Consider the following 15809-nt stretch of genomic DNA (forward strand, 5'->3'; position numbering starts at 1 on the left):
TATTTACTAATTGACTTTGCAATGAAGCCAGTGGTCTGCTTAAACATTTGCTGCATCTGACCGATCGTGTAGGGTGAGCTTAAATAAATTTGATATATTTCGTTACCTTCATGAGTATCCGAACGCATCCAAGTTGTCATAACAACAATATCAACGGTCATTTGTCAACAATCACGATAATTTGAGGTTAGTTTTTTTATTTTCTATATTTTGTTTTATTGCATTGGATTGATAAGGATCGTTTTATTTAATTATATTGTTCACGTTACTATTCTTTGATTATGTCACAAAAAATATAGCAACAGTAATAGCTCGATAATTCCATGAGTATTCGGCGCATAGTAAGTAGACACTTTTAGCCGAAATTTGAAATATATTTTGAGTAAATTGTTAGAATAAATCGAGTGGGTATACTTACTGAAACCATGCAATGAAATAATATTATTCATACCGTCGTAGTAGCTTAAACTAGTATACAGATTTATTCTTCTCCAGCTTTGTTAGTATTTAAATCATCAGAAGATAGATGGGTGTTTCACTTTAGAGAATCAATTCAAATAATAAATGTTCTGGACACTATTGTCCCGTGTACTGGAAAGACATACAGACAAGTTAGGCTAACTACATTTTACTTACCCCAGTTTAAAAGTAAACTAGTTTGTAGGACTGTTATATATTCATATTTGATAGAACATGTGAAGCCCAATGTAGACAGTTAGAAGGGCCTTGCACACCAATCTACAACACATCATGTTGTCTCTTTAACACATGACACATCTTTATATGGTGCAGGGGGGCCATTTCGACTACAGGGTAATTTCAACTAATCGAAATATAATACATGTCTTATATTATTAACTAGAGTCACACACACACAACACATCACACTCTAGTTAATAATGTTAAAAACTAAGAAATTATCCCGCATTCGGAATTGACCCTGTGTAATCCAATCTTTATGTCATACATTTCTAATGTTGGAATGAAATTAAGAAGCAATTAAGTATTACATTGTTATTCAATACTTTTGGATAAGTATGTGAAAAGTCTACCAAATGCTTCCTAAAAATGAAACAGCATTTACTATTTCATCACATTTAATATAATACAAAAATTCAAACAACACAAAACATTTACACGAGACTATAATTGCCGATAGAAAGCATGGACCTCCTCAGGTCTTGGACACAATCATAGTAAGAGCGGTACGGGGGCCGGAGTGTAATGTCGTATAACTTCAGGACCTCAATCAGCTTTTTCATGGCTTCTCCGTAGTTGCCTTCCTCCATGGCCCCTTTGCCGAGGCGGTATAGCATGTCTGTGTCCTGTTGGCAGAAATATTGTTTTTAAAGGCTTTGATGATTGGCCATGTCGGCAAAAAATATTTCTTTTTATTGTGAGAAAGAGAGTTAAAGAGGACATAATTGATTCATTGAAAGAATAAACTGTATTCCTCTTCAGTCTTGAATTTTAACTGAGGATAATAATATAATAAATATCCCCAATTGCAATATTTTCTATGTGGAAAGCAAGCTTCCAAAATCACTAACAATATTATATAGAAAACTTTCTGCAACTTGCAAATCGTTAATAGGATATTTTGCCACCTTATTTGGATACTCAGTTTTCTTGTAAGTAGTTCAATTCTTGTAAAATATAAATAACATTTTTATTTTCAGAAAATTAAACCACAATGGCAGATGATGAGGGTAAGAATTTATTTATTTATTTCTTTCTTTGAAACACTTAGTTCATGCTCTAGTTGAATATTAAATATAATAAAAGAAAGCTTTTTTATGTTATTTGGACTTTACACACTTTAAAATAAAGTTATTTAAAACATTAAAATAAGGACTTAAACATGGTATATTACGAGTTACGAGATTAACATACTCAAGACATATTTTTTCTAAAGTTTATTTTTTTATGTTACTATCCTTACCCACATGACATGCTGCACCTACTGTAGTTACCAGTAACCATCACAACCTCAATTCAATTGAAAATATTTTATGTTCATAAAGGTCATCTTGCTAACCTGCTCTGAGTACCATCACCCACACTGGTAAATGTCCATCGGTGGACCTTATTACAAAATGCATAAGGTCCTCCAATGTATAATTGGACAGTTAAAAGTGTTGCTGTTTGTACAATAAATAATTTTTGACATTTTTTTTAAAGCCTTTTTTTCTCACAAATATTACACATTTTGGGTGGTTTTACACATCATATATTAAAGGTGAGGTACCCATTTTTGGGCAAAGGCCTCCTCCAAGCCCTTCCAATGATCTCTGTCTTTTGCTTGTCGAGTCCATGTGTTTCCAGCTATCTTCGCTATATCATCTACCCATCTTCGTTTTGGGCGGCGTCTTGGTATTGTCACCTCGCGAGGGTGCCAGTGCAATACTCTCTCAGACTACATTATTGAACTGTTGACAAATTTCTAATAATTTCTAGGAAACGAGGAGGTTGCGGAGGAGCAACAGCCAGAGGTCTATGAAGACGACACCCTCAGCCCTGTGCCCGTGCAGCCTCTAGACCCGCCCAAGTATGAAGTCAGACCCGGCCTTGGAGAGAAGTGAGTGTTAAGTGCATATAATGATCAATGTTCAACCTTATGTGTTTCCAATAAGGTTCACAAATGGTCAGTTTAATCTGTGAACCATCGTTCAGTGATACATGTTGCTAGGCGATAGAGGCCTATGAAGATGACACTCTCAGCCCCGTGCATGTGCAGCCTCTAGACCCGCCCATGTATGAAGTTAGACCCGGCCTTGGTGAAAAGTAAGTGTTAAGTGCATATAATGATCAAAGTTCAACCTTATGTGTTTCCAATAAGGTTCACAAATGGTCAGTTTAATCTGTGAACCAATGGTTCAGTGATACATGTTGCTAGGCGATGGAGACCTATGAAGACGACACTCTCAGCCCCGCGCCTGTGCAGCCTCTAGACCCGCCCATGTATGAAGTTAGACCCGGCCTTGGAGAGAAGTTAGTGTTAAGTGCACATAATGACCAAAGTTTGACCTTATGTGTTTCTAATAAGATTTACAAATTCCATTTATTATGAGTATATATGTACGTATACCAGTATATATGTGTAATATGTGGATAATCGCAACAGCTCATTAAGCCGACAAAGACTCTTCCAATAAGGTTTACGTATTCGATATATTATCAGTATACATATTCGTACACTCAAACTAGGTCAGACTAGGTGGATCCATGCAACAACTGGATATGCCGGCAAAAACTCTCGCTCAACCCAATTTTGACTCTCATGTGTAGGTACAATCACTACACCATAACGCCGCATCTGTCTGTTTGTGTGTATGCATGTTCGCGATAAACTCAAAAACCACTGAACGGATTTCCATGCGGCTTTCACCTATCAATAGAGTGATCTTGAGGAAGGATGAGGTGTATAATTTGTTTTGTGTAACTCGTGCGAAACTAGTAAGCTAATAATGTTCATATTGCAGGTTCCAAGCTGAGAATATACACGAGATTATAGTGACGTCCATGCAGCAGCAATTGACGGGGCGGCAGTACCGCGCCGACCAGGCGCCGCACTGGGCCCAGATGATCGCCAACGGCGTGCGACACCGGACCCAGGAGTTAGGCATGAAGAGGTACAATTATCTATTCTTTTATCAGTTTTTAGGGTTCCGTACCCAAAGCACAGAATAAATAATAGTACTAGGTACAGAAGACTTACTCTCTAACAAAACGCGTCAGTCACGATCAGCACAGATATGGCCGACAGCGCCACGCGCGGCTTATGACATACCCCAAAATTGGGGTCGAACGGATGTACTTTTAACCACCTGTAGCAAAGCGACGAAATCGCGGAGTGAGCCACGCCTGCCCAAAGGGACGCAGGGAATGCAAAAAGTAAAACCGGCTATTTACCAAGTCATTTTTTTACTTAAGAAAATAACTCATTTCCAATCTTTGCTCATTTCAGGTACAAAATCCTAGTCCAGACCGTGATCCTCGAAATGAAAGGCGCAGGGATCAAAATGGGCCAGCGCTGCCTCTGGGACCCGGAAACTGACGACTATGTCCACGGCCTTTATAAGGACGGCAGCATACTGTGCCACTGCACCGTCTACGGCATATACATGTACTGAGGTACATAATAAATACATGTCTGAGGTACAAAATAAATACATGTACTGAGGTACAGAATAAATACATGTACTGATGCGAGGCACAGAATAAATAATAGTACTAGGTACAGAAGATTTACTCTCTAACAAAACGCGACTGCTACGATTAGGACAGATATGACCGCTAGGTGGCGACTGGCGGCAGCGCCACGCGCGGCTTATAGGGCTAGCCACCAAAATTGGTGTGGGACGGATGTACTTGTAGCTGTCTGTTGCAAAGTGACGAAACCGCGGAGTGAGCCACGCCTGACAGAGGCAAGCGGGACTACACCAAGATACATATGCATTTGAGTAGGGAGGATTTTATTTATTAAAAAACCGCCCAAGTGCGAGTCGGACTCGCGCACGAAGGGTTCCTCACTATTACGCAAAAAACTGCAAAAAAATCACGTGTCGTATGGCTCCACTTAGATATTTATTTTGTTTTTAGTATTTGTTATAGCGCCAGCAGAAATACATCATCTGTGAAAATTTCAACTGTCTAACTATAACGGTTCTCGAGTTATAGACTGGTGACAGACAGACGGACGGACAGACGGACAGCGGAGTCTTAGTAATAGGGTTCCGTTTATACCCTTGGGGTACGGAACCCTAAAAATTGTTATAAGAGCATAGACGTAGACTGACCACAATATGTTTGCACAGACTTGGGTGGGTCATTTTTGTCCCTTCTGTCCAATGAGCCAGCTAGTCCGCTCGAACAGTGTCATTATTGCTATACTCATGCAAATGTATCTGACTGGTGTCAATTGGTGTTAAAAAAGAACATTTTTAAAATGTCAATTAATGTGATTGTGACTTTTATACGTTTTTTATCGCGTAGTGAGTTATAATAGAATAATGCATTAAGTATATAGACACTCGTTGTTGTAAAATACAGGGTGACATCGGAGATGCGATTCAAAAACTAAGATCAAGAGAGATAGAGAATATAAAGTCTGTGAGTCTGTCTAAGCTAACTTTGCACCGACATTAATAGAGAAAAGTGAGAGAGTGTCATTACATACGTCATGTTTTCATAGAAATTGAAATTACTGTAATTAGTCGTAGTAAATGGCACGCAAACAGCTTACTCTGCACCGATTTTTCAGTGACAAAGTGTTGAACTACCACTATACATCTTCACAGAAAATTGACCTTAACCATGGATGTCCACACCATTGCCTGGACTGGATTCAGTTAGTTGACCCCTGGCCTCTATTTTACCATGCTGACATTGACAATTCACCATACATTGCTAGTCCAATATCTAATTAATTACCTATGTACCGTCGTTGCTTACCAACCCTAAAATGTATATAAAATTGTCAGTGTCAGGTGCCAATTCGCTGGCCCAATATTATAGGGTTCTATGTTTCACTTTTATCGAACTGAAATTTGAACATTGTCACAGTGACATTAATAAGTCGAATTTCAACTATCTTGAAAATGTCACATAGAACTTTGTAATATTGAGCCAGCGAATTATCAAGTTGGTGAAATAGCACCTGAATCTGTTTTATATTGCGATTTCGATGTCACCCTGTATACATATAATTTAGTATCACTATTCTGACTCATAATAAATTAGTTATGATTGTATATAGATAGGTTGATTGCAACTTACAACATTAGGTTATGAACTATTTATTTCTATTGATTGACATTATGTACTTTTACTTAATTTTTAATGATTATTCGTTATTTAACTTTAATTGATATTATGATTATAGTTCGTTTTTTTAGCATTAGAAAGAACTTGAAAGAAGGTAAGCGATCTTGGCATGTCTTTTAATTGAAAAACGCTTTTTAATAATCAATAACTATTACTTATGAAAGCAGAAGAATATAAATGATCGTATTAGATTCATACTTGTTACATATTTGCCGTAACTTATTTTTAAAATGTGTTTTTCAATTAAAAGAAACATCAAGATTGTTTACCTAATTTCTAATGCTAAAAAAAACGAAGTATAGTATTGACAGTGTAGGTGTATCATAGTAGGATTATGTTTTGTTCAGCAAGTAGATATTACTACTTTTAAAACACGAAAAATTTCGGATGACACCAAAATTACCTAGATACCTAAAATATTTATTTGTAGTTCATGAGTGCACGTGTGTGTGCCCTAAAATATTGTAACGCAAATCGCATACGAGTTCACATGCCGTACAAATCAGACCTTAGATTTTAGAGTATTCAGAATTCGGCTAGGTACCATTTAGAATTTCCAAAAGTGCACTTCTATGTTTAGAAGTTTTAAAGATAGTTTGCTGAAATAGGTAAATAAAATTTTGATTAATTATCAATTTATATTTATTTATTATTCTTCTTACCTGACTGCGATGAAAAAGGTAGTTAAGGTGCTAAAGTTAAGTGAGCTGAAGTTTATGATTTTTAGGGCTTAGTTTTACGCAGTTCGGTTATCACACTGATGCGAATTCGCACGTCGCTCCGGTGTAAGAGCGAGAAAGCGCATTGACGTATGTAGACGATGTAACGATGTCCCACTCGCACAAATGAGACACGTACAGTCATCAGCAATAGTATCTTACACAACTAGGGCTGCAAAGATATGTGACACGTTCTTATTTGGAGCGCAATAAGAGCGCGTCATATATTTTTGCGGCCCTAGTTGTGTAAGATACTATTGCTGATGACTGTACAAATTCGCATCCAATGTGAAGTCTGCCTTAGGAGCAGGTGTGTAAAAAGTAGAATTTAGCATGTGAAGTTAATCTGTGTGTCTGTCTGACGCAACCAAGTAAAATTATAAAAAGAACAGAATGAGCAACAACAAAAAGATGGCGCTAGTGCAGAGTGGAGGTAGACGGGTGGAGGTAGTTAGGTAGGGCTGCACCGTCATATGGGCGCATCGATTTAAAGCTGTTTTTTTTCGAAAGTCTGTTGTGATGGTTCTTAGCTATGTTTAGCAGAAATTTTGTAGTAGCAGTCATCTTCAAGATAAATATTTAACTCTTTCTTAAACTAGTGATATGAATAGTCAGTAACTATCAAATAAGTTGTGTCAGGGATTTTATCGGCCGAACGAAAGCGAATTTCTCTACCGATTCTCGTGAAATTTGTCTATCCAGTTTTTGGAAATTTAAAAAAATGGCTTTGTCATGGGGGTTTGAAAGGTTTATTTTTATGTAAATAAATAAAGCTACTTAGCAAATCATGTTATCATTCCACTTAGTAACTTTTTAGCTAGGTACCGACGACGTCGTCATATCATAAGCTATCGCGATCGCGCATGCAAAGACATAAACGACAATAGTTTTTATAAATATTATAGTGTATTGTAGTATATTATAATGCGTACAATACACGCAGTTAGTTTTACGACTTTGATAACTTTTATGTATAGGTAAATTCTTTAGGTAAAACATATGTAAGATATATTGAGGTTATTGTGCGAGTTGGTAATAATGTAGGACTTGAATGTCACCAGTTTTTTTTCTTATAGGTAACTCATGCGTTAATATTTGGATATACTGATCAGTAACGCTATATGAAAGTAATGTTCAACATGTAAATGGATTTAGGAAATAATACTCATGTTTCACAATGACTGCTAAAGAAAGAAAAATGGCAACGGAAACCATCAAAAATAATTTCGATGTTGTTTCTGTCTTAACACAGTCGTCAGACTTGGGGCATAAAATTCCAAATTGGCTTGGATTTTTTTTATCACAGTTCAACTACTCCTCGTTCAACTGGAGTGAAATGCAATGGTACTCTAATAGGTATATTAACTGAAGTTAGTTTATTTAATCAAGTTCTAAGAGATTTTTCATTATCAGACCTAAAGGTGAAATATTACGCGCGGACTGTAGTTAAATACTTTTAGAACTACATCACTCTACAAACGCGGAAAATTTGTCATATTTATCACCTTTGTTTAACCAAAACATTGTCGTCTATTTGACGTATACACTAATGCCTTATACAGGACCGAATTGTTCAGTCACCCCTGTTTACTCTATGTATTACATGATCTTTGTAAATTGACGGAATTCGAACATACCTACCTAATTGATGTTTCAGGTATAATATAAGAACGAAAAAATTCTTTCGACTAATAGAATACTTAGCGTAGGCCATGTGGTAAGCAATGCTCAGTTTCTTAGCGAGATAAAATAGAAAAGTGGATAATCTCACAAGAGTAACAAGAGTTAAGCTCGTTTGGTGGCTCTTTTGTTCGAATTTCCATCTTTAGGGCACATTTAGACAATGCGAAAATTTGCATGCAAGTTTCACCACGTTGCGGGTTTTGATCGGTCGGTTGAATTGGACGTAACCAACAGTCCGCAATGTAACTAAAATCGCATGCGTGTTCGCGTTCCGTCTAAATGAGCCCTTAATGAAGGTTATCCTTATTTCATCTTTTAAATGCCTTGCTTCGGTTTTAATTTATGGTCTGTCTTATCTATCGCACATGACATAACATGTTACAAGCGATGGTTTTTGTTTCTCGTCAGGAAGAGACAAGTACTATTTCAGCCTGCAATATCTACCTGTTTCGGCTTTCGATAGATAGATAATTATTTGATCTATATTGATACATACTGGATCATAAACTTAGCGTTAGCGGTCAGACTTGCCTGTGAGACTTGAGTCCCATCATATTGTTCGTGTACGTCGTGTACTCTACCTACAGTCCATACTTGATGAACCTCTCAATACTTGCCTGTAAAGACTTGAGTCCCTTCATAATGTTAGTATACTGCAAGCAGAGTCCGCATTGGATCATGAACTCCTTCGCGTCGTAGGGCACGGCGATCACGTTGGGGCACGGCCGGTCAGAGTCGCATCTGAAAATGATTTTGTATATAAAATGATTGTGTTAAGTAGATTGGTTATCTTATCCACCCACCGTCAGTAAGCAGCAGTACTTCTCCCATTGTTTACGTGGTATGGCTGCAGTACTTAGGTAGGTACTTGGACAAAGAATCACCAAAAATGTACGTACCGCTACTAGTTTATATTCCTAATTTTAAGCTATTTTAGATCCCCCATATTACCGTCTCCCGAGCTTTTTATACTATGGTATGCTGCTTTGTCATCATTGTCATCAAATGGCCGTTATATTTAAATGGATCTAAAATATGAATCCACTAAGCCACTAACTTACTAAACCTTATACTCACTTAAATCTCATATAGTTCTCGGTCATCTCCTCATAGAGCGGCCAGTTCTCCCGACAGGGCGTGCAAGTACAGTCGAACCAGTACTGCTCCTTCAGCTGCGACTGTCGCTCCGCCTTGGGTACAGTCGTGAATATGGGCCCGTAGTTCTCCGATACCTCTTCGCCTTTGGCTATGTTCTTCACGGTTCGGACTACGATGCGGTTGCCGCTGAAGTACCTGGTTAAAAATAATAATTATAAGAAAACGTTTATAACTTTTTTTTGTGTGCGGTGGACAAACATAGGTGCAGTATATGGTATGCTTTTTGTTTATTTTTATCTAGGTACACACGCTAGTACATAGCAGAAAAAGAAACATTCTTGAAAAAAAAATCGGATAGGATCTCAGGATCCTCAAACAAGGGTTTAAACCGAACAGTAAATAAAATAAAATAATAGCGAAATAGTTCTAATTCGCAATCTAAATGGAAGCATATTTCAGAGCAATATGGATTAATACTAGAGAAAGCGATTCGAAAAAGAAACTGGCCGCGTAGCCAAGATGCCAATCGCTTACGCTCCGTAGCGATCGAAACGCAACTGTCACTGTCGCACTAATATGGAAGAGTGATAGAGAGACGTAAAGCTTTTCGTTGTCGAAGCGATAGCGATTGTAACCTTGGCTAGGCCGGATGAGTGACTTGGGCACGTTTGACTTTCGGTCACATTGATCTTAGTGTCTTAGTGCACAGTCCTGTCGGCAACTTTACTTAAGATATTTGCCGTAAGTACGTATAATACCTACGTATTGATGTCTTAAACGGTACACCGTGTAAAAAACAAGCTTTTTTGGCTCACACGTGCTATAAAATTTGCATTGTCATCGCGTGTCACCCTGCCATATTCATATTACTTAAGTGCAGCATTGACGTCATGACTTAACTTGGGCGCCTTTGGCGGATCCTGGATACAGCAGATGCGCACAACTTTGTTTTTGCACTAATGATAGATACAATGTTTTAGTATGCAAACGACTGTTTTGTATTTAATTAAATACCTTAACACTCACCTCACGACACCAGGATCGCATGAATGATTGAACAGCGCGAGAGTGGGAAACACGGCGCCAGCAATAAACACGGATTTTCCACAATGTTTTATAATGTTCTGCCCCACTTTAGGTTTAGGGCATTGAAGCTCGAAGACTTCATGAGCGTTGAATTGTAGGACTTGAAGATTCTTCAGAATTAAACCGCCGATCAGCGCGATATCTTCCTTGTAAATATCATTCACACCCATAGTCTTCACATCGATAGATTCTACAGGAGTTTTTCTTGCTTTGCCATCGAAGTATCCGCTGATTTCAAGCAGTTTCACCAGGAAAGCTGTCATTTGAGTCCTGTGCAAGAAATCTTGTTTAGTTCTCTTATCTCCGTGAGATACCAGATGATATATATTTCTGTAGTCCTCAGTCTGATATGGGCCTGTTGGTTTGATGTCCAAGTCTTTTAGGTTTTTGAAGTATTCCTTTCTGTTTTGGGTGATCATCCTCAGGGCGATGTGGCAGGTGATGGAACAGCCTGACTGCCAGAGCAGGGGGAGGATGTGGCATTCGTAGGCGTGGTAGGATTTCTGTGCGGCTTCCAAGCAGTTGTCGCTGCAGAAGATGACGTTGGGGCAGTTTGGACACGCCAGAGGGATTGGGCATCTGGAAAAGCGAATACATACAACATATAGTACATACACAGTAAGTACACAGTACAGTACAGTAGCAGTACAATAGTAGTCCATGTCATTGATGCAAATGTCTTTATTCCATAGATTACAATAAGACAATTAAAATGCGTTAGATTGACGATATCGATTAGTGTGTTGATGAAAACCTAAACAGTATTTTATAAGGTGCCTACTTTTATATTTAATGTATTTAGCTAAAGTTAAGTGCACAGTCTCCGACATTAAAGACAAGCATAGAAGGTATACAAATTTTTATTAAAAAAAGTTATAGTCATTGTAAATTACTTACAAGTTTCATTAGTTCGCAATAAGTACTTACTTTGTAAAGCAATGCTGACAATGCGTCTTTGAAAACTCGCTCAACAACACGCCACTATGCGGTCTCTCTATCAGCAGAACCTCTCCCGCACCAATATCCCTAGTAGCAGTGGCGTATCTCCCTTGGCTCTCACTATAGTTAATCTCTATAGCTTCGGAAGCCGCGGGGTAGTTCGGGTTATGCTTTCCTGGGAGTTTGGGTTTAGGTGGGGATTTTTTGACAGGCGCTGGGTCTTTTGGGTTGCCGGCGAGAACCATGCCCTTGTTGAGTAGTTCGATCATGAGTTTGGAGTCGGCAAGCATCTTCTGTCTTTTGTCGCTGGCTAGTTTTGAGGCGCGGTCGAGGGCTTTGATTGTTTCTCTGAAACAAATAAATATTTGTGAACTATCTTAATGCCGGGGCCACACTAACGGAAAACGCCGTTGATTCATCTTGATAATTGACACTTTATACGGCCACACTGGGTTTATCGCGATAATCAACGACGTTTCCCGTTAGTGTGTCCCCGGTATAAAAAGATAAAACCCCAAACTAAGCAATGCTTGTAGGTACTGTAAGTTTATACTATAAGTATAAAATTAAACATAGAAAAGATACACGTATACTTACAGTAAAAAGTGTATTTATCAAAACTGCATTAGACTACTACGACAAAATTTCAGAAATAATGGATAATTAACCCTTTAGGTATAAGGCATGAGGGACATGAGGGTGTCAGGAATTATGCAAAATAAAACTCTATCGCTTTGAAATAAAGTTCAAAATCAGGTGAGAAATATATTCCCTCTGCCTTATAAAGGCTTAAAACGTACTTAAACGCGCTAACAGCCTCTTGGTTCCTCTGCAGCACGAGCAGACACCTGGCCTTCCGCTCCTGCACCTTGTACTTGAGGTGCTCCGGGTACCCCAGCGCCAGGCACCGCCGGATGTCGCCCAGGGCTTCTTCGTACAGGCCCATGTGGTTGAGCGCCGCCGACCGGTTGGCGAGAAGTATGGAGAGCTCCTCACCTGCAAGGTCAGTGGAGTATTAGTTCTTGTTTATACATCCAAATTAGCTTCTACCAGAGACTTCTACTGCGTATAATTTGCCGGCCTAGCCAAGGCTACCATCGCTATCGCTTCTACAACGAAAAGCTTTATGTCTATCTATCACTCTGCCATATTAGTGCGACAGTGACATTTGCGTTTCGATCCGAGTTATGGAGCAAACTCAGATTACGCTAATTTAGAACCAAATGAAGGTATTAAGGCGATTTCCAGCTTGCTGAGAGTTAATTCCTGGTAAAAATCTAATTTGATTGGCCTAACATACGATTTGGGTGGTTAGAATCATTTGGTTGAATTTAAAATTTTACACTGACACTGGACTGATAGTCGACCGGTTCTTTAGTGGTCAAAGAGTTAAAAGTTCGCAGTAGCCCCTACTAATGTTATTAAAGCATTCAATCACGTTATGAGATACATGATACATACAATTGACGTATTAATCGCAATTATCAATGGAATTGGCGCTTGTATTTCCAATACAAACAGGATTCCGACTGTTAGATTATATTATGCATAGCGCATTTTTCTTGCCATTGTAAAATTCCACGTGATTTATTTGTTTGATTTATCACGATCAATGTTATGAAACTTATGAATCATCAAATGTGTCGCTTAACATCAAACTCGGGTAAATCCATTCGACGCTCTCAGCAAATATCTACCCTATTACCTTTTCATCATACCAAAATCGCATGATCTGACATATGGATTTACCCGAGTTTGAAGTTAAGCGACTCAAATTAACACCGGAGAGTAGCGAATAATAAATACAACTTATTCTTTCGAAAGTTCATAATTATTGGTGGAATACAAACACATAGGCACATAGTTATTTCTACGAAAAATTTATCCTTATGTATCTATAAATGAGAACATAATACATATAATACGAATTACATATACAATACTATTAATTTATTTAGGTCCATTTTTGCAAGAGAATCGACATTTTAAAGTTCGCAATGCAATGAATATACAGGGTGATTCAGGAGACGTGAGCAGGACTAACACTGCGCATTTCGTAAATTATAAGCAACTGTTTCGTATCAGTATTAGTGAGGTTAACGTTAATTTTCTAGTCGTGTTGAAAAAAAAAGTTATTCATTTATTTACGACATACATGGTCACCCTACAATTAGAATACTAAACTACCGATATTCTGTGTCAAATTGAATGTCATCACGGTCTGGTTACTTTTGAAAACTCGTATGTCACTCAAGTTTGACAGTTTATTTTCTTCGTAATCATAATGCTGTCATTACGGTTACAGAGGTTTTATGTTTATTAATTAGGTCTTGTACCATGACTGTAGAGAATTAAATTTTCCCTCGCCAAAAAGTTAAAAAATAGGAAAAAGTGTGGTTGTTTCACCTAAATACGACAGTGATAGATCAATTATCATTTACTCAGTGTGCAGAATTAGTCCTGCTCACGTCTCATGAATCACCCTGTATATGTAGGTGATATATGTAACTGAATAGATAATCAATTTTTTTAACAAGCAGATACGTCTGCGAGCGATATTCCAAATTTTATATTAAAGGAAAAAATGGAAAAAATTACGCTAAATAATAGAATAGAATAAAAAATTAAATTAATAAATAATTGAATAGATTTCGAGTTCGACTTTTCGACTTGACGAGTTCGTTGAGAATGTAATTACTCAAATACAACAGTAGATGAGGAAATATATGTACAGTAGCAGTAGGTATAGGTACGTAGATGAGGAAATATCTAGTATACATATATATTATGTGTATTATATATTATGTGTTGTATTGTGTATTATGTGTTGTGTCATTTGTTGTATGAATCCCAGTTTTAGTGTCAATTACGAAATTTTACCTTTCGAGTGCCATTAGGTACTTATGTCTTGTACAAAAATGTCACACACACGCCAACTTGAACCCATGAAGTTATATACTTATGACACACACGCCACACTAAGCGCGCGTTAAGGCATAACACCCCGCTACGTGTTTAAGGGAACTGTGCGTTCAAATACGAAACAACACAAGGGTGATATAATATGGGCAAATAAAGTAAACACTTTATTTTCTAGGTAAATCCATACTTACTTTCTTGTTTCGGCATAAAAATCATGCTATCCGTGTACAACTGCATAGCACGAGCCCAATCTCCTTTCTGCACCGCCGCATTTCCCCCGTCCTTCAACTCTTTCGCCTTTGCGACGTCTTTCCTCGGCATTTCCTGACATTTTACCTCCAACTCATAACTCTTTATCAAAGGAAGACTGCACAAATAGGAGACACGCTTCGCATCAGTCTCTAAATTGGCGAAGTTATTCCTCGCGACGTCGTCTATCTTTTCGTTTATTGTGTCGTGAAACTTTTTAAAGAAACCAACCGTATCTGTGGACATTTTAAAACTTGCACTGTTTTCTCGGCTACACACGTTGGGTAGAAAGTGATTACTGATTTTATAGGTTAGGCGACGGAGTACAGAGCCGGCGCGAGCGTGCATCTATTTTTAACTAAGACCGATCTTTCAGTAGGTCTGTGCTCGATCTATATAGATGATAGGTGAAATGAAACTTCAATATCATTCTAGAAAGCTTTTCGATGATATGTTGTCTATTATAATTGTCTTTTCAGCGTTCCAAAAGTTCCACAGCAGTGTGTTCAGTGTTTATAAGTACAAATGCAGCTCGAACTTTCGTTAGAAACCTTCCGACTCTATTTTTTAAGTCATTCGCCAATTTGGCAGTACGTTTAATTAATAAATATTTGTGATGAGATCTAAATTAGACAGTACCTACATACCTCTCAACGGAAAATATAATTAAAGTGGACAAAAATATTAGGTATTTTTTTTCGGTCTAACGACTATCCTAATAACCAATTTAGACGCAGCCTCGAACAGTAACGCAGTTCGGCGTATTATGGCTCTAAATATAATGGATGTTACACACGGTTGCAATTACAATTGCTTTTTCGAAGTCAACGATCTTTAAAGAGCTTCGAGGCGAAATTTCTGGAATGATATCTGTTGCAAAAAAATGGAATGAATCGAGCCAAAATCCCAGCCATCGTCGGGAGGTATGATTATTTTTTTGCGCCGCCGGCCGCCGGGGTCACTACAAAAACATGTCTATTTTGGGAATTGCAATGTTATTATTAGTCGGTATTTACGTTTTGATCGTTCTTTGATGATGATAAATCTGTTTCGTAAATTTGAAGCTTTAGGAATGTTGTTATGTTGATTTTTGTTTTGTTTGGTTATTTATGGTCGTAAACAACAAACAAATATGAGACATACTAGTCATAATCGTTATTACATACATTCGTTATAATCGATATGTCGGCGGCCGATCGTAAGATCAGGCAGATGGTAATGTTCCTGTGTAATGTTTTGACGATAGTCACATTAATCGAAGATATAGGTAGGATAGGTTCGTTAGGT

General features: G+C 37.9%; 2 protein-coding genes across 2 annotated transcripts; one reads left to right on the top strand and one right to left on the bottom strand.

Annotated features, from left to right (window-relative positions):
• Positions 1–119: 119 nt before the first annotated feature.
• LOC134679336 (dynein light chain Tctex-type protein 2B-like) lies at positions 120–6455 on the top strand. The gene is made up of 6 exons (XM_063538238.1): positions 120–186; positions 1680–1709; positions 2458–2578; positions 3483–3632; positions 3968–4134; positions 4428–6455. The coding sequence occupies exons 2-5, from the start codon at positions 1694–1696 to the stop codon at positions 4131–4133; spliced, it is 453 nt and encodes a 150-aa protein (XP_063394308.1). The 5' UTR covers positions 120–186; positions 1680–1693; the 3' UTR covers position 4134; positions 4428–6455.
• On the bottom strand, positions 1092–15056 carry LOC134679335 (SET and MYND domain-containing protein 4). The gene is made up of 7 exons (XM_063538237.1): positions 14465–15056; positions 12152–12347; positions 11340–11699; positions 10353–10991; positions 9306–9521; positions 8846–8969; positions 1092–1325 (listed from the first exon to the last, which is right to left on the bottom strand). Exons 1-7 carry the CDS (start codon positions 14868–14870, stop codon positions 1134–1136), a joined length of 2133 nt encoding a protein of 710 aa, XP_063394307.1. The 5' UTR covers positions 14871–15056; the 3' UTR covers positions 1092–1133.
• Positions 15057–15809: the final 753 nt, after the last annotated feature.

This window comes from Cydia fagiglandana, chromosome Z (genome assembly GCF_963556715.1).
Source record: "Cydia fagiglandana chromosome Z, ilCydFagi1.1, whole genome shotgun sequence".
In the NCBI taxonomy this organism is placed as follows: Eukaryota; Metazoa; Arthropoda; class Insecta; order Lepidoptera; family Tortricidae; genus Cydia; species Cydia fagiglandana.